Raw genomic sequence first — 18,560 nt, forward strand, 5'->3', positions numbered from 1 at the left:
TGCCTAGCTCTGAAGGCAGCGCAAAATTAAGGGTGGCAATACCGTGATCCCCCCTTAAAATAACCTTGCAACCTCCTGAAAGTTCTTTTTGGGTCAGGACTCCCAATTTGAGAAATGCTGGTCTCCTCCATGAAATCTGTATAGTATAGGGTAAAATCACACAAAAGACCAGATTTCACAGGGGGGAGACCAGATTTCACAGTCCCTGACATGTTTTTCATGGCCGTGAATTTGGTAGGGCCCTTTTCATGAAACTAAAGGCTAGTCCACTATCTAAGGCTATGTCTACACTGCACACCCTTCAATGGCACAGCTGTGCCAATACAGCAGTGCCACTGTAAGGTCTCCTGTGTAGCTACTCTTTGTTGACAGGAGAGAGCTCTCCTGTCAACAAAATAAAACCAGCCCCAACAAGAGGCAGCAGTTTTGTCAGCGGGAGAGCATCTCCCGCCAACATAGTGCTAGCCACACCGGCACTTTTTGTCAGTAAAACTTTTGTCAGCTGGGAGGGTGTTTTTTTCACATCCCGACCAACAACATTTTACTGACGAAAGTGTAGTGTAGACATAGCCTAGGAGCTCTTACTGTAAGGACATTTCCCTCCGACTCAGTTTTATTCTATTATTCCTAATGGTAACCTCATGGGTTGCATTGAACAATTCCTCCCCTTCTTGGTGTTTCTTTCTCACAGATGCTTGTAGATGTTTGTCATGATATATATATATATATATATATATATATATATATATATATATATATATATATATAAAAGCATATGTTTCAGTGTTTTAAAACAATCTCTTTTAGGGATTAGGAAGAGACCTTAATGGTGGCAGATTACTCCACATTGACCTGCTGTGAGGGTTTCTTGCACCTTCCTCTAATGCATCTGGTTCTGGACACTGTCTGAGGAAAAATACTGGAATAGACAGACCATGCATCTGATCCAGAATGGCAATTAACTGTGTTCCCCCTGTCCCTCAAATTATTGTGTAGCCAAGAGAAGCATGTTAGATCCAAATTTTGCGCTTGGTTACATCCATACAACCAACTGAATGTTCATTGAAGATTTCTGGATTTTTCCATTCACTCTATACACATAATCTCTTTTGTTGCTCTTTTCTGAATACCCTCTAATGGACAGGAAGATATCAAGAATGGTGAGCTAAGGCTCCATTGTCATGGGCACCCCTGGGAAGAAAGAGCCCTTGTGTGCAATACATTCTGCCTCCTTAAGTGGTTAAGCCTAGTTTTATTCTGCCATCCATAAGAAGTACACTGTTTTTAGACAGTCTTTATTTCATGTTTCCGGTAGTTACAGATGAGAACAGTGAATCAGACAGTGACACCGAAGAGAAACTGAAAGGTAAGAAAAGTTTGCTCTCCCCACACACATGGGAGATGGTTACTCACAAACTCACACTTGATTTCCAGGGGTATATTAGCTCTTTCCTCTTCTCTCTGAGGCACTTAGAGAAGAGACTCATTTCTACTCAGAAAAGAGAGAAGTCAAAGGCCACAGAACCGCAGGAGAAGCTTAGTTTGAGACACATGAAAGCCCGAAACAAACCAAGATCCCGTTCCAACTCCCACAGAAGTCAATGGGAGTTTCTAAACTGACTGTCATGGGAGTTGGCTTGGACACTGAGGCAGTTCAGAAGTGGTTTCAATAAGTAAAGGGTCACAAATGTGTAAAGAAGGCTGCCAGAGGCAGCACTGCAATTTGACAGCATAAGCATAGTCCAAAGGGCATATTACACAATCACTTGAGGAGCAAACTATTGCAGCATAGGAACTCTAGATAGCTCAATGGAAAGATTGAGCTGCACTACATGCTCTGCTGTGAAACTCCTGTGTGTCTACGTGAGGCTGTTTGCTCTGCCCTAGAGAAACTGTGTGTTGTATCAGCCTCCACGGGATTCCTCCAGAATCTCCTTGAATTCCCTGCCCTGGTAATCACTCCAGCACTGTACTAGTGACACTGTGATTAAGTTTGGATTTATAGCCGTAATTAGAAACCAGCTGAAACTGGCAATTGAAATCTAAGCTCCTCCAACTATAAGGGTTTTCAGATTCCTGTGCAGAGATACAACCCTAGCCCTGTGGTCGGGGGAAGAGGTCAGATCGTGGTGCAGGGTAAGCAGGTGGCATTCCTGCTCTGCTTCTCACACAGTGCACTAGTATTGGAGATAACCTAACCTTACTCCTTTTGGGGGTTGCCTTAATAGAAAAATTAAAACAAACATAAACGTCACCCTGAGCATCCTCCTGAATTTAGCTGTTAGCAGGGTTTTTCCCTGCAGCACCCTTGTGTCCCTGACTCAACTTACCTCTGCATCAGAAGGTATGTCTACACTGCAATTAGACACCTGCGGCTGGCCCATGTCAGCTGACTTGGGCTCGCGGGGATTGGGCTAAGGGACTTTTAAATTGAGGTGTAAATGTTCACGCTCAGTCTGCAGTCCTCCCACCTTGCAGGGTCCTAGAGCCCAGGCTCCAGCTCCAGCCTGATCCCAAGCATCTACGCCACAGTTAAACAGCCCCTTAGCCCAAGCCCCACGAATCCAAGTCAGCTGGGATGGGCCAGATGCGGGTTTTTAATTACAGTGGAGACTTGCCCTGAGACACTCGATGAGCTTCATAGAGCCCTTTTCTATTCCTGGACTGGAGTTAATATGAACTGTCTGGTCTGGCTGCCAGGGTTAATCAGCTCAATAGGCCTATATTTCTGTGCAGGGTCCTAGCACCTGACCGCTTATCACAGGCCTGTTACCCACTTTGCAGTTAGCTGAAATCTAGTGAGGACAGCTCATGAGAACTTTTGTTTGAACCTGAGTTAGAGCCCTGATTGGGCCTCAAACCTACATTTAATCCAGATCAGGGTCAAAACAGCACCTCTTTGGCCCATATGTTCCAAGACAATGTGGGAACAATTCTACTGAAATACTATGTAGCCATTGCCCAATCACTACACCAAAATCTTACAGTAAAAAATGTTAGTATGTTACCACTGTATCACAGTGCTAGAGTGGTAAAAACTACACTAGCTCTGTGTTACCATGTGTTCATGTTCTGAAAAAGATTGTAATTCTACACATGAGTGGACATTCCATGTGTTCAACAAGAGCAAATCGTGGGACTTCTCCTTGTTTCACCAGTTCTTTCTTCCATTGCTAGTTTGTTTTTCCTATTCATGGAAAGTGCATATCTTTGGAGATGGAATCTGCCTGTTTTAAGAATCCAGAAGGGAGGATTTTGCTCTCCCATGAGTAGGAGTTGGTTAGTGCTGCTGCATGGAAAGGCTCCAGCAATGGGAAGCTGGTAGAGCCTTTCCCTATTGACGGAGTCTTTAGCTGTGACAAGGAAAGGCTCTGGAAGGGGGTGAGCAGCAGCCTTTCCCCACTGCCTCCCCCTGCCAGAACCTTTCCCCAGCAACCAGGAGGCAGTGGGGCACTATGCTGCTAAAAATACAGTAACTCCTCACTTAACGTTGTAGTTATGTTCCTGAAAAATGCAACTTTAAGTGAAACGATGTTAAATGAATCCAATTTTCCCATAAGATTTAATGTAAATGCCGGGGGTTAGGTTCCAAGGAAATGTTTTGGGGGCAGACAAAAGACATTATATACTGTACTGTACTGTGATGGGAGGTGCCCCTGGCTTACCCCACACAGGCACAGCACGCTGCAGGCAAGGACGCTAGGAAGCACCTTGCACAGCAGCAGTGGCAGCTTCCCCCGAGAAGAACGGGCCCCGACTTTTCCGGGGGATGCTCCAGGCCCGCCTCTTCCCATCACAGTTCCACTCCAGGCCCACCTCTTCCCATCCCCACTCCACCTCCTCTCTGGAGCCCGACGCTTCCCTGCTCCTCCCCCTCCCTCCCAGAAAGTCCTAAGCGCCGCCAAACAGCCATTTGGCAGTGGGGGAAGCACTGGGAGGGAGGGGAAGGAGGCAGAGAAGAGGAACTTGTGCAATGCTCCCTTGTAAAGTTGCTGCTCTTCCACAGAATCTTACAAGCAATGGACAGAGCAGGCAGCCAAACGACGTTATAAGGGAGCATTGCACAACTTTAAACGAGCAGGTTCTCTGATGGAGCAGCGACATAACTTCGAAACAACTGGGAGGACGTTATGTGAGGAGTTACTGTAGCAGTGTAGATGGGGAGGCACTGCTTGAGCGAGTGGAGAGGCATGTAGTGTATGTTCCAACATACATACCCACAGCCTTCAGGCATGTCTGTACCGGCTCCCCTAAGCCATGGCTCACCATTTTATTCTTCTGTTTATACCTGTGCTGGGGGACTATGCATGTATGTACACGACATGCCGCCAAAAGAAGGGCACTGTGTACATGCATCCTTGGGGGCAGGAGTGGCATTTTCAGAAGCACTCGGCCTACTCTGATCCTGTTGAAGACAGTAGTAAAAGTCCTATTCGCTTCAGAGGGAGCAGATCTAGACCAGTGCTGAGTGTTTTTGAAAATCCCGGCCTTAGACAATAAAGGGCCTTAACCCCCCCTCCCCCCCCTCGCGACCTGTAGCCAGGCCCTGACTAGTGCAGGTGGGATGGGGATAAAAGATGATTATAAGCTATATTTCCAGTCCCCTTATATCCTGACCAGGCATTTTTTCACTTCCTGGTGTAACTTAGACGAGCCCTAGGACTGCTGTCAGTTGTATTCAGCTGGAATCTATGAGCAGCACAAAGCAACCTAATGCAGGGCCAAGGATCTGGCCCAAGGCATTCATATAAGTCTTCTAGGGCAGAGCTCTTGTTTGCAGTCACTTTATTTGGTGCTGATCAGTTCCAGTACACCATCATGGATTGCCCCTGTCAAACTTGGGGGCATCACTCTGCCACCCAGCAGCGCAGGGTGCCTGGCTGTGAAGTGTTCTGCAGTCTCATTTTGCAGTTTACTTTTATGGGGGGAGGGGGCACTTTTGGAGATTTACTTTGAACCTAACTATAAAACTACAGGGGAAAATGTTCCGAGGGAATCTTGTCTAGCCTCTCCCCAGTGGGTGGCTTTTCATTACTTTCCCGATTGGAGTGTTTATTGTCCCATAGTTTGTACATTGTGGTAGTCTCAGACTGCTGGTCAGTTTTGTTTTTTCCCAGTACCTTTGGGTGAACTTGGCCCTTGTTTTAAAAAATAAATGTAATTGGAGCTCTGATTAGCTTCAGGCATAGTATGGGCTGGCATCAGGCAACCTTTTTCACTCATCCCTCTGCCAATGCATTTCATTCCTGGCCTACAGCTTCACCCATCACACCATTACAGCCCTGGGGCCATGACATCACTCAGCCTGTGTTCTGACCTACAGTATCCCCAGCTACTCTAGTTCTAGATGAATAAGGACGAGGATGACCCCAGGAACTCTCTCTTTAACTTGCTACCCCATCTGGATTTCAATTTGGGTCTCCGCGGCTGAAAAGCGTACCTATTAAATCATTGTGCCACTTAGACCCCATAGGTTGCAATTTGGGCACCCACCCTCTTGTCCCCTCCTCCCGTGTGCTTTTGGCCAGTGCTACACTCCTGTGTTGAAACAGTGGTCAGATTACATACTGTCTCAGCCATTACAGCTTTTCCTTGGAAGCTGTATCGCACAGCTTCCAAATGTTTCTGCCTCTCACTCAGCCCTTGGGAAAGGAAACATGCTACAGTCACGGTGAGCTCACAAGAGGTCATTCCAAAGCATGGTGGGAGCTCTATCCAAATTCCAATATCAAATGACTCTCTCTCTCTCTCTTTGTAGCTCACAGCCAACGGTTGGTGCATGTGAAGTCCCGCCTGAAGCAAGCCCCACGGTATCAAACCTTGGAGCGGGACTTGATCGAGTACCAAGAGAGGCAGCTGTTTGAGTACTTCGTTGTGGTATCACTGCACAAGAAACAGGCTGGGGCTGCATATGTCCCTGAAGTCACCCAGCAGTTTCCATTAAAGGTTCGGTGCCTGGGCAAAGGCCTACTGGTGTAGCAGTGTTATCATTTAGGCTCTTCAGCCCCATCTGGAACCCATTGCCCTCCTGGCTAGCATGCTGCAGGACTCATGTTTAAACAGGAGACCCTCGGGGGAAGTTAGAGCTCTCATGTTAGCCCATAATGTAATGCAGGATAATCCCCTGCTGTGCCATTGTTTAATAGGACAGAGGATTTGGAGGTTGCCCTGCCCCCCATGAACTTCATGATGTTCTCGAATGCAGATGGAGCAGCTACCTGGATTCTTCACTGCCCTGGGAGAAAGTGTGTAAAAATTCTTCCACCACTTATCTCAGTAAAAGGGAAGCAACCTGGTATTGCTAGGAGAGACCAGCAACTGTGATTCTCAGGGTGAAGAAAACTGTCATTGCAGAGAGAGCAAAGCTATTCCTAGCAGGTCTCTCTTGGCATGAGGCATGAGAAACAGGACCAAACGAAAACATGTGGCAGTGCATTTTCCAACATGGTGTATCAAGAGTTTGCTGTAGGCTTTATTTTGCACACATGTCCCCGCACAGATAGCCTCCTCCCTTTACTGAGCTCTTAGCTATATCACAGCATGGAAGTGAGACCCAACAGGGACAAACAAATGCAAAAGTAGGGTTTGGTGGGGAGTGTGTGAGGGGAATTACTGTTAAAAATCCTAAGGTCAGGTGAGCTAGTAGAGCAGCAATTTTAATATCTTCCAGGCAAAGCTTAGTCTCTGTCATCACCTCTTCATTTATCACAGGACAAATATTTGAAGCCGTTCCATCCCCACATGACTAATCAAAAACATGCCCTCCTTCTCTTCTCCACTAGCTCGAGCGTTCCTTCAAATTCATGCGAGAGGCAGAGGATCAGTTGAAAGCCATTCCCCAGTTTTGCTTCCCCGATGCTAAGGACTGGGCGCCCATCTACCAATTTGCCAGGTATGCAGGTGTCTTCCTCCCTCTCTTCCCCCCCATGAGAACTGGGTTTGTACGTATCATTCACTTAGCCATGGAGGCAATTAAGGCTAAGAGAGAGAAACCCAGTGGAGGCAGAGACACTCCTGGAGAGTCCAGAAGGGAACAGAACTGAGAGCGAGAGAGGGGAAAGGTGGAGATATGAAAGGAGTAAAGTGTTCTCTGGGCGGTGGAGTGGGTGTGTGTACGGTGTGTTTCCTAATGTGACCATTTTTTTTCTTCTTGTCTCTGTTCTCCCTACTGCAGTGAAACCTTCTCCTTTGTCCTGACTGGTGAGGATGGGAGTAGACGGTTTGGATATTGCAGAAGGCTATTGGTAACTATTCACCATTCTGTTCCCTAAAAGGGTCCGAAGGGGAAACCCTCCTCTATTGTGTTTGTATTGCTGGCACCAACTGAAGGTGGGGCGGGGCATCCGCTGTTCGATTCAGTGAAGACGCAAAAGGCACAGAAGAGGGGACTCTCCAGCTTTCTGCTTCCCTCTGCTCTGTTTAAGGTCCCTCTTCAGAATCCATCCCCTCACTCCAAAATACAACCCCTTTTCGCGTTTCTCATGATTTCACAAGGAGAGCTTCTTCTGTTTCACCAGCCAGTCCCTGAGCGACCAGGCCCCAAGCAGCACAGAGAATGCAGTCGCTTGCTCTCTGCCTAGGTTGAACTAACTACCTTTTTTTGGTGTGTTCGTGTTTCTCTCTTGAAAGCCCAGTGGGAAAGGGAAGCGTCTTCCTGAAGTTTACTGCATCGTGAGCCGCCTTGGATGCTTCAACCTCTTCTCTAAGGTGAGGGGGAAAGAGGGAGAGAACCTGCGCTGTGGGCAGTGATGAAGCTGAAAGCAAAATCAAGGCTAGAAGAATGAGGTTCAGTAAAGTGGAGGTCTCAGACTTGAGAGACTGGAAGATGGCACTGGGAGCGGGAACGCACACTAATTACATGAACTTTGCAAACAGACTATGAAAAAGAAAATTACATACAACTATGGACCAGCAAACATTGGCTTGTCCCTTTAATAAAATGACCAGAGCAAAGAAATTCCAAGATAAAGGATGAAATCCTGGCTCCACTGAAGTCAGTGGGTTTTACCATTGACTTCAGTGGAGCAAGGATTTCACCCAAGGTTTCTACTCTAGTCTCTCTTGCTCACTCCATAGTATTTTGATACTGCATATTTGGGCTCCATGCAAGCTGGGGTAAGGAGGGTATGTAAATACTTTTGTATTTTATTCTCTGTCTCCCTCTTGCCTCCTGTTTTTACATCTGTGTCTTCATGTTCTTTCTTCCAGATCTTGGACGAGGTTGAGAAAAGACGGGGGATTTCCCCTGCTTTGGTACAGCCTCTCATGAGAAGTGTCATGGAGGCTCCTTTCCCTGCGCTGGGCCGGACTATCACAGTCAAGAACTTCCTACCGGGCTCAGGGACTGAAGTAAGGACACCACCAGAGCTGGAGGAAGATGGGATGATAGGACAGGCCAGCAAGCACCTGCTGGAATAATAAGTCAGGCCTACACCCTGTAGTGCAAGGTTGTGGGAATGTGCAAATTCCCATGAAGTGGAGGCTCGAGTATAGAGTCAAAGGGATTGGTTCTCAGTTCGTCTGTTCCTGAGCTTTGGGCAGGTGTCTTCAAAAATCCTACACACTCCCAGGGCTATTCAGGGCCGCTAATGGCTCTAGTCCTCTGTGGTCTGCCTCTTCCCATGACTCAGCCCTCTAGCCAGGTCACTTTAAAGTCTCTCCCTTTCTGGGATATGAGAGTCCCACTTATCCACTGCCTTTCTAACAAGATCTTCAGCCCCAAGTCTGGGTCTTGTTGTCCTCACCCTTCTCTCAGGGCATTCCACTCTCTTTATCCCCTTCTCATGGGCCAGGATTTCTCAGGGCTCTCCTCTGGTTCCCCTAATACAAAACCCAAACTAAAGATATACAAAGTCAAATCAATTCCTGCCCTCCTTGGGCTTCACATTTATCCCTCTCTGCTGCTCTGGTCCTCCACTGAGCACTTCCTAGAACTCTTTCCATGGTAGAATCCAAATCCTGCCCTTCTGTCAGGGCTTACCACTGGAGCCTGCTCCACTCCCAGCGGCTGTTTTATCTCTCTCCTGGCTTCTGCCAGAGCTCTCTGTTTAGAATAGGATCGCAGGGCCAACTCTCCACCCCTAGGCTTCTTCCTTGAGCCTTTTCACTCTGTAGTCCCAGAGGGTGATTGCAGACTCTCTCCCTGCAGCCCCCTCCTTCTTCTTCATCGTTTTGGGTTTTGTGGCACGGCAGAGTCACTTTCTGTGTGTCTGACTGCCATGCGCTGGAGTTTGGAGGTAGGTTATAACTTAAAGTCTGTCACCTTTCCCAATATTCTTAAAGAACTGCAAAATAGCTTTTTTAATTGGGCCCCCATTTTCCTTGTATTCTGGACAGGAGTGGCAAAGAAAATTTTCTTATTTATATGGAAAACTCAGAACCCTTAGTATATCTCCTTTCACTGGTACAGTTTTTACAATTACATGAGAGATGATCCACCATTTGCTGGACCATACGTGTTTCACATAGTCCATCCTTTTGTTTGTTTATTGGAAATAGGTTACTGTTTCATCCACAAAGACCTGTTAACATTTTGAATAAAGCCATTTTGCTCTTAGAATCATAGAAGCATAGGACTGGAAGGGACCTCGAGAGATCAGCTCGTCCAGTCCACTGCACTCATGGCAGTACTGAGAATGTTCATCTCAGGGCCTTGGACTATATCAACATTTTCAACTACTGGGCTTAATTCACAGAATTTTTTCCCTTTTATTTCATGTGCTCACAATTCTTGCCATTCCTTCCTTAGTTCATTTTTGATTAAGTGATTAAATTCCAGTTTGCTTAATGGGATCCCTAGGTCAACTTGTACGGCCTTAATAGCATTTTTTGTCTCTTTGCCAGTTCATTGCCAGCTATCCCTACATGTGCCAGGATCCATGCTGTTTTTATGGTCACATGCAGTTGTGCCAATTCAGCTGTTAGCAGTAATATTTCATTACATATATCGTTTCTGCTGTCAGACTTGCCATTATGTAGTGTCTGCAGCCCTGATCACACAGGGTGGCCATGAGAGCTGGCAGCAAAGCTAGGGCCCAAGTTAGTGCCAGCAAGACCCCTATTAGCTTAGCCAGAGATAAAGTTCATGAGTCTGATGGCTTTCTTCAGTCTGAATGTGGGTGCCCAGAAAGCTATTCCCACTCTACCTGTTCCTTCCTCTATGGAGCCATCGGTATGCATCTGACAATAGTGTCCCCACTTATCACAGATACATTGATTTGCTATATCTTGTATATTAATCATTCTTCTCCTTTTGTTCATCATATAGTTCCATATCTATCTCAAGGAGGTGGTTCTCCAGAGATAGAGTATTTTCCCAGAGCTAGAGATTTTGGCCTCTTTTTTTAAGCCTTTATTTTCACAGAGATCCTTTATCCACTTCCTTACCCTACTTACTGAGGAATTTTGAGTTTTTGACCTACCTGCTCTCCACTTAATTCCCAACAATTAATATATATTAGCTTAGTGTTATCTTCACTATTACGTAGTACTTTGGCCCTAAAGGCTAAGTCTCGGAGCTTCTTTCTGAGAGTAATAGGCATTTCTCCAGCTGCTATCTGCATTACATACAGAGGCGAGGTAATGAAAGCACTGCATGCAGTATGCAATGCCTGTGCTTGGATACAGTCTAGTTTTTTCAGATTTGTTTTTGATGCTGACCTAAAGGCCTAGCAGCCATACTCAATAATAGGTCTGATTGGCGTCCACCATTTTCTTAGTAAGTTTCTCCCTTTGCACTTATCTATAATGTTTTCAATATGGTTCTGTCCCGGGGTTCACAACTCACTGCTAGGGGCACCTCCTCCTGGCCGGTTTGGGGATTAGCTCTCCCCGATACCTCTTCTTATGGTTTCTCAGCCTGTAATCTCACTCTGTCACCCTGAGGCCCTTCTCCTGCTCGTCAGCAGCTGCAGCGCCTTGTCTTCATGGCTTGCATCTCTGGCCAAGTCACAACAGTCCTCCCCTTCTGTGGTTCTATCACAGTCTTCCACAGCATCCCACACAGTCCTTAAGTCCACTGCCCTGGCTAAGTAACTCCCTCAGTGACGGGGATGGATAGTCCCGGATGGTCCCCAAGATCGCTGCCCAGAGTGGGCCACTAATTCAGTGGCTAGTAGAGGAACCCAGGTCCACCTTCTACCCTGGGTACCAGTCCAGGAGCCCTATCTCTGGCAGCCAAGGTCTGTACTACCCCAAACCTTCCTACATCTCTCCTGGACTACTTCGTGCATTGCCTCTCCCAAGCTTTCATTCTCCACCCTTGTAGCCAAACCCTTTTCCTCTGGGTCTGCTAGACAAACCCTTCCTCTGGGGTCTAAATCTCTTGCTATCCCTTGTCCCATGAAGAGTGACTGAATCCCTCTTCCTGGCAGCACCCCCTTCTGCTACCAGCTCCCTGGTTTTATAGAAGCCCGGCCTGTTCCTGCACAGGTGAGCTTCCCTTAATTAGGGCTTTCCTCTCAGCTGAAATGTCCCCTGGTCTGCAGCCTCATAGGTTAATTGGCCCACCTGGCCTATGTTAACCCCTTCAGGGAAAGAGGAGGAAGCACACTCCATCACATTTGAGATTGTTATCAAATATCACACCTAAGAATTTGTCCTTTTTCACTATATTTATCTGTTGGTCATATATTTATATAATTTCTGAATCTTCCATGTTGTGCAGATCATTCATTTAGTTTTGTCAGTGGAGAGCTTGAAGCCCCACCTGTTTCCCTGTTCTGTACTCCCACAAAGTGCATCGCTGATTCCTTTGGAGTCCAAGGTTTCTTCTTGTGGTCCATATGACCTGGTCATCAGCAAATCATCTGATGTCTATTCCTGCACTCATTTCCTTTGGAAGGTCATTTATCATGATGTTAAAAAGGGCTGGGCTAATGACAGTCCCCTGTAGGGTTCAATTTGTAATGGAATATACAGTGGAAAAGGCTTTCTCTACCCAGACCTGTGTAGTTCTTTGCGCAGGAAATCCCTTGTCCATTTGTATATCTCTCTACAGTACCCAGATGGTTGCCACTTTATATAATAGTCTCTCTCTCTCTCCGTAACACATTGCAGGTTTTTTCTGTGTCCAGGAAGGTTACTATCATGTATTCTTTTGGTTTTTGTGCTTCTGTGTCTATCGGTGTCAGTTGCACCCCTGCCGTCTGAATCCACATTATGTTCCCTCTGTGAGCCTATTTCCTTCTGAGTGTGCTACTCATCTCTCCATCCCCAGTCTTTCCATGGTTTTGGCTAACCATGCTGTGAGAGCAATGGGTCTGTATGCCTCAGGCCTAGAGTGCCTCTTGCCAGGGTTCCTCACTGAGGCAATAAGCTCGTGTTTCCAGTCCCTAGATATTTCCCCTTTTCTCCGTATGCTATTCTGACATTTTAGTATTACACTCAGGCTTTCATTGCCTAGGTATTGGAGCAGTTCAAAGCTTACTAGCCCCCTTCTGCTACAAGCTTCCTCTCTTTATGTGAGCCAGCCTGTTCCTGCCCAGCTCTGGGCTTCATGATCAGTTAAGCCTGGCTCTCCCTCCAGGTGTAGCCTGCTATGTTAATTGGCCACTCAGGCACACATTAACCCATTCAGCATTGTGTGGGAGTGAGCCTTGCTTGGGCCTGAGAGTAAATTTAAGTGGTCCAGGGTCTCTGGGAAACCCATATAAAATATCTGTAGTGGAGCATGCCCAGCCACACCCTCAGTCTGCCGCCTACACCAGAAAGCTTCACTGTACAGGGGTTATTCTTAGGGGGCTGTTTCTGCCCACTTTAAGGCCCTTTAAGCTGCCACAACAGCACATAAGGGCCTTTGCCTACCTGAGAACCAGGTCCAAAGTCGAGGGTGGGTCATGTGATGTACTGCAGAAGAATAAGCCAGGTGCTTTGAAGCTGATTACACAGGAGGAAAGATGGTCTAGTGGTTACAGAAATGGCCTGGGACATGGGTGACCTGGCTTGAATTCCCTGCTGTCACAGACTTCTTGTGTGACCTTGGGCAAGTCACTTAGTGCCTCAGTTCCCCCTCTGTAACATGGGGGTGATAATACTGCCCTATCTCACAGGGGTGTTCTGAGGAGAAATACACTAATGGCAGTGAAGTGCTACGGTGAGGACTGTATATGTAGGTAGAAGCAAAGAAAGTAGTCTGTGTTGTAATTGATACCAGAGAGGACAGTCTACAAGTTAGACCTTGCTCCCCTCTCCTTCCTGACCAGATTCTCATAGTGAAAGTGATCCTGGCAGTTTGAACTGACTGAAAAATTAGAAACATCCCCTGCCTCCATCCTTCCCCCTGTGCTCTACAGAGTGCTGCCCAAAATCCATTTCTGATGGGAACAAAATTCCACTCCCTGGGACTGCCCCATGTCAAAAGACTAAGCATAAAAGTCTGCTTGGGCATCACACACGTAGAGAGGGAGTTCCCCGTGCCTAATTCAGTGGGAGGAGCTGCAATGGATTTCTGCACCCAACTGGAATGGACTCTGGACAGAGCCCCTGGGAGAGTTCAATCTGAACCATTCCTGTGGCCTACTAGAATATAGGAGCTTGCCCAAATTGAAGTCCTGGTTCTACTTGTTATTAGCCCCATCAGCTGAACCTCATGTTGGGAAAACCTATCAGTCTATGATAGCCTTCTGCTTCAGACCTCCTCACCATAACTGCTCGAGAGGGTAGGGAAAATATGATGGGAAACCAGTGCTGGCCTTCAGCTTCATTTGCAGGCTGTATTTGTGGGTCCTGTGGAAAGACTAAATCTCCAGGCATGCCACTCACTAAAAAAAAGTCTCCTTTAGCTCCAGCAGCAACACTGTTTCTTTTGGTTGAGAGGGTCCCTGGTTGAAGTCCTGGGGGAGTCTGGCCCCTTGCCTGTCAGTGCACTGATTGAGGCCATGACCTGTGTTTTGCTTCCTTCTGGCAGGTAATTGAGTTGCGGCGGCCTCTGGACTCGAGACTTGAGCATGTTGATTTTGAGTCCCTGTTCTCCTCTCTCAGCGTCCGGCACCTGAGCCGAGTGTTTGCATCCCTGCTTCTAGAGAGAAGAGTGATCTTTATAGCAGACAAACTCAGGTACCCACCTTTGCATCTTTCTCTTGCGTTCTTTTAAACCAAATGTTAGTTAAGGAGAGACTGAGAAGGGAGTACTGGCCCCTCTGTGTTCTTTTGTTCTTCTCTGTTATTTCCCAGCAAGTACAGCCAGTGCTCCCAAAGGGCAGGAGCTCTGAGGAGGTGATACACCCTCTACTGGACATGCTGCAAGAAACCAAATGCCTCAGCCCAGCTCAAATAAACACATTTGTTAGTCTCTAAGGTGCCACAAGTACTCCTTTTCTTTTTGGGGATACAGACTAACACGGCTGCTACTCTGAAGCCCAGCTCTGGAGCTTGCAAAAACTGAGCTTCCTCTGGTGCACAAAGGAAACCAAGTTCCCTTTACTCAGAATCTCAGCGAGACAGAGCTCCTTGCAATAAGAAAGCAGAACCCCTCCTTTTGCTTGGGAGGGAAACAATGTTCCCTTTTCAGCCACGCTCTGGCACCCATAGGAACCAAGCCTGGGGTGAGGAGAAGGAGAGAGAGAACTCAGTGTCTCTTAGCCCTTTCGCTGAGGTTCTCAGATTCTGTTGACTAATTTTTTAATATTGGTTCTTGAGGTTTGGAGTTTAAATTGATTCATTCCCACAAGTTCAGCACAGGGGTCCAGATCTCTTTAAGATTTTATGCAGCTGGTGCCTGGCAACCATCCAGCCCTTAAGCACTTGAGGATTCAGAGAGAAGAGTTCTCAAAGCTCGGTGACGGAAAAGCTACAGATGAGTAATGACACTTATGAGTGCGATCAGATTTCAGCAGGCGTACAATACCCCCAAGCTGTCTGTTTTCACAGATCCCAGCCAGCCGGGCTACAGCCCTGGGACTGGGGGAGGGAAGGCAAGTGGAGAGGCCCCTTCTATAGGGGAGCAAAGGAACAAGTCACCCTGCAGGGGTCCAGGGATTTGTAAGGGCAGAGCTCATGCAAACTCATCACACCAATGGGAAGGCTGGGTGGGCTGTAGCATACAGGCTGCAGCTCCCCACTTTCACTCCTTTACTGCTTCTTTGGGTCAAGGAGGGGAGGATCTATTTGGTTACATTTGCTTGACGTGTTACATACGTAGATTTTTTTTCATATCCTCTTAAAAGTACATCAGTATGCAAGGCATGAAAGCACTGATTCTACCCTTAACCTGTGACAATCCTATATTTCCCATGTCTAAACTACACAGATAATTTTGGTAATCTTTATAATGACAAGATTTCCTCTGGGAGGTTTTTCCTCTCATATAGGATAAGCGCAGCATTATGACTGGATTCATTAGGGACAGAGGCATAGACTAACCTTTACATGATGATAGCCAGTGAGAATATGTGATGCCATGCAAGGATTTTATTGGTATAAGTTTGGAATCAGCGCATTGTTAGGCAGATTGCCCCAAATGAGTGCCAGTAAAACCCTTATATCATATTGCACCGTCATGTGGCATATCCAGAATACATGTGTTTTAGAAAATATTGCAAAAATGTTTTCTATCAGTATTCTTCTGACAGTAAAGCCAGGTGCCTTAATACTGAGTCCAACTGTCCAAGCCTTGGAGAAGGAGAAAAAGTATTAAAAATTGTAGAAACCTCTAAAAATGATATACAATAGCTTTCCTATACATAAAGGTTTTAAGTTCCAGTATCTATGAATCTACAAGGGCTGGAATCAAGTACTATGTGCCGTGTTGCCAACACTCATGATTTTATTGTGAATCTTGTGATATTTGTTATTTCTCTTAGAGCCCCATCTCCTGGAGTCAGCTATTTCACGAGAATCTCAGCTTTCTTTTTTTACAATCAGCTTAAAATAAGTTTCGAACCCACATAGTTGTGGCGACAAGTTTGAAACCATGACCCAAGAGTATCTTAAAGGCTCAGAAACCAAAAGTCAAAGAAAATAACCCAAATGTAATATTAAAAACAAATAATCCATGATTTTTAAAGCCAATCTCATGATTTTTGGGCCCTGACTCATGATTTTGGAACATTTGGCATTGGCAACACTGTAGTGTATCATAATGGGAAGCTGAGAATTTTTTCCATCCATTGGTGGAAAACTCCTGTTCCTATCAGTGATGGCTTTTCAGATATTGGACTTCAAATCTATCACTGATTCAAGGCTGACTGTCACTTGCCCTGGAACAGGGGACAAGGAAATTGCCAAGTATTAAATAGTGTTTACTTTGGGAATGGGAATTGCACGTTTTGGGGGAAAGAAAACAAACATTTATCTGGCAAATAGATTTTTTTAAAGTAGAAAAAACATCTGTTTGAAGCTGCTCAGGGGTTTGGAATGCTAGTAGGAGTCCAGGAGGGATGGAATAATGGTCAGAGTGCAGGTGAAGTGGTGAAAAGTGCATGATAAATTGCATTTATCGCACACCGCTCTAATTTATCATGTGGATGTCATCACTGTGTTTATCTGTACGTGTACTTGTTTGTGAGGGTGTATATGTATATATTAAGAGAGAGAGAGAGAGAGAGAGAAAATGATACATAGTTTATTTATGTGTTTTAATTGCTACAAAATCTGAAGTCTCTGCGAAAGGAAGTGGAAAGGACTCTTGCCAAGTACTGTGTGAATTATTAAATGTTTTCAAGCTGAGCCAAAAACACATCTAACAAGTGTAAAGCAAGTGAAATGTTTTTGTCTTTTCCATTTTTGGAATGAATATTGAGTGTTTTTTAAAAATCTGTCAATCCAAGCTTGGCAGTGGACAAAGAGAGAATTTGGTTGTTAGTTTTATTCCCCCATGCCATAGCAACAAGAATAAACATTCCCTTTCAACCCAAAATATGACTACCCCAAAAAATTGTTGCTTTATTGAGATAATCTTTCCGCAGCTTTGCTCAGGCCTGTATAGGCCTTCATGCGGGTAGGGGAAACACCAGTACTTAAGGTCTGCTATGTGACACAAATGGATTAGACTATCTTTGTAGTGAGATATTGTTTTCAAATCAAAGTGCCAGAGTGACAGTCCAGGACACTAAAGACCAAGATTTGCACAAACAGATGTCTCAGAGTCAGACTCCTTAAATCCAACCTAAATAGGTGGCCTGATTTCTCCAAAGTGCTAAGAATGCGGCAGTTCCATTGGGCTGAGTGGAAGCTGCTGGGTACTCAGTACTTTAGAGATCAGAACACTTATTCAAGAGCCTAAATATGGATTTAGGAACCTACCTTTAAGGCACCCATTTTTGAAAATCTTGGTCTAAAGTCCTGTGAGGGCCTGGAGGTTGCCCTGGTGTGCCCCCTTTTGGTCAGGCATGGCAACCCCGTCTCACGTCCCTTCCGCTGGGTTATAATCAAGTCCAGATGGATCTTTTTAATCAAAGAGCACGCTCCTTGCAAGGGTCTCATTTATTAGTGACAGCCACAAGCACAAGTAGAAGCTCATTCAGGTACACCCAGGGATATTTGTTGCCTTGAGCTTAGTCCAGTTAGCCATCTCTGGCTCCTTCCTTCAGGACACTCTTCATTCCTGTGCCTGAAAACAGCCTCTGGTCCAGCAACCCTTCTTGGTTCATTCTCAGGGTTACCCCTTTTCAGTCCTTCCTTAAGCTGGAATCCTCAGCTCTCCTCCTGGGAATTGGGCTGTATGAGTTAATTCTACCCTTTCCCCTCACCTAGGAGCCTCACCAGCTCTCCTCGCTGGAGCTGGGCTCTATTAGTCTGATTTCATGGTCCTCCCTAAGCAGGATTCCTCAGCTGTCCTCTCTGGAACGGAGTCATGGATTAACCAGCTGTGGGACCTTTACCAGCTTCACCCCCAGCTGGACCAGCCTTTCCCTGCTGGTGTCGCCTACTGTCCATTCTGCTATGAGAAAAGAGGCAGCTTTTATGCTGTTCCCCTTCTTTCAGCTCATCCCAGTTGGCTGGGGGAGAGGGGAGCCTTGCCCCATTCTCTCTGCAAGGCTTCTGGCTCTGTGTCCTTAAAGAAACAGTAATGGCATTTCATCCCGAACGCTTTTTACTCCTGGGACCACTTCCTCTCTCACATGTCTCCCAAGTCCCTGTATATATAATCAGACCTTTCATCCTCTTAAAGGACTAGGCCATGTGATGGGGTGGGTTGACCATTAGGCACCACTACCATTAAAGGACAGATTACCCGGTCACAAGTCCTATAGATCCCTGCTGGGGACTGCAGCTGTGTCAACAGTGCTTCAGGATCAATAGTATCAAAGGCAGATCTAAAAGAATCAGCATGGACACTTGATTTTGATCATCACCAATAGGAGACGACAAACTGACAAGAGCAGCACTTGCTTCATGCTGTACCTAGGTCTAAAATCAGACTGATCAGGACCCACGCCATCTGAGCACTCTGGAGTTGCTTTTCTCTCTTCTCCCTAACCTCAGCCTGAAGGAGAAGATTAGAGAACAGATGATAACTGATAGGATTCCCAGCCTAGAGAGTATGTGCCTAAAAATCATCTCAGCATGACATGCTGCTAATCTGCCACGCCAAAGGGAGGCATTGACAGTCTCCACAAATA

At 46.1% G+C, this 18,560-nt stretch overlaps 1 protein-coding gene across 4 annotated transcripts in view; it reads left to right on the plus strand.

The window, feature by feature from the left end:
* The window catches only part of DENND2A (DENN domain containing 2A), a 77,363-nt gene that overhangs the window by 48,249 nt on the left and 10,554 nt on the right, over positions 1-18,560 (plus strand). For all 4 annotated transcript variants that reach the window (XM_038393805.2, XM_038393813.2, XM_043518804.1 and 1 more), the window contains exons 8-14: positions 1,316-1,366; positions 5,759-5,946; positions 6,783-6,892; positions 7,175-7,244; positions 7,630-7,707; positions 8,209-8,349; positions 13,907-14,055. In XM_038393805.2, coding sequence (XP_038249733.1) covers positions 1,316-1,366; positions 5,759-5,946; positions 6,783-6,892; positions 7,175-7,244; positions 7,630-7,707; positions 8,209-8,349; positions 13,907-14,055 — 787 coding nt within the window. The remainder of the gene's footprint in view (positions 1-1,315; positions 1,367-5,758; positions 5,947-6,782; positions 6,893-7,174; positions 7,245-7,629; positions 7,708-8,208; positions 8,350-13,906; positions 14,056-18,560) is intronic.

This window comes from Dermochelys coriacea, chromosome 1 (assembly GCF_009764565.3).
Source record: "Dermochelys coriacea isolate rDerCor1 chromosome 1, rDerCor1.pri.v4, whole genome shotgun sequence".
Classification (NCBI taxonomy): Eukaryota; Metazoa; Chordata; order Testudines; family Dermochelyidae; genus Dermochelys; species Dermochelys coriacea.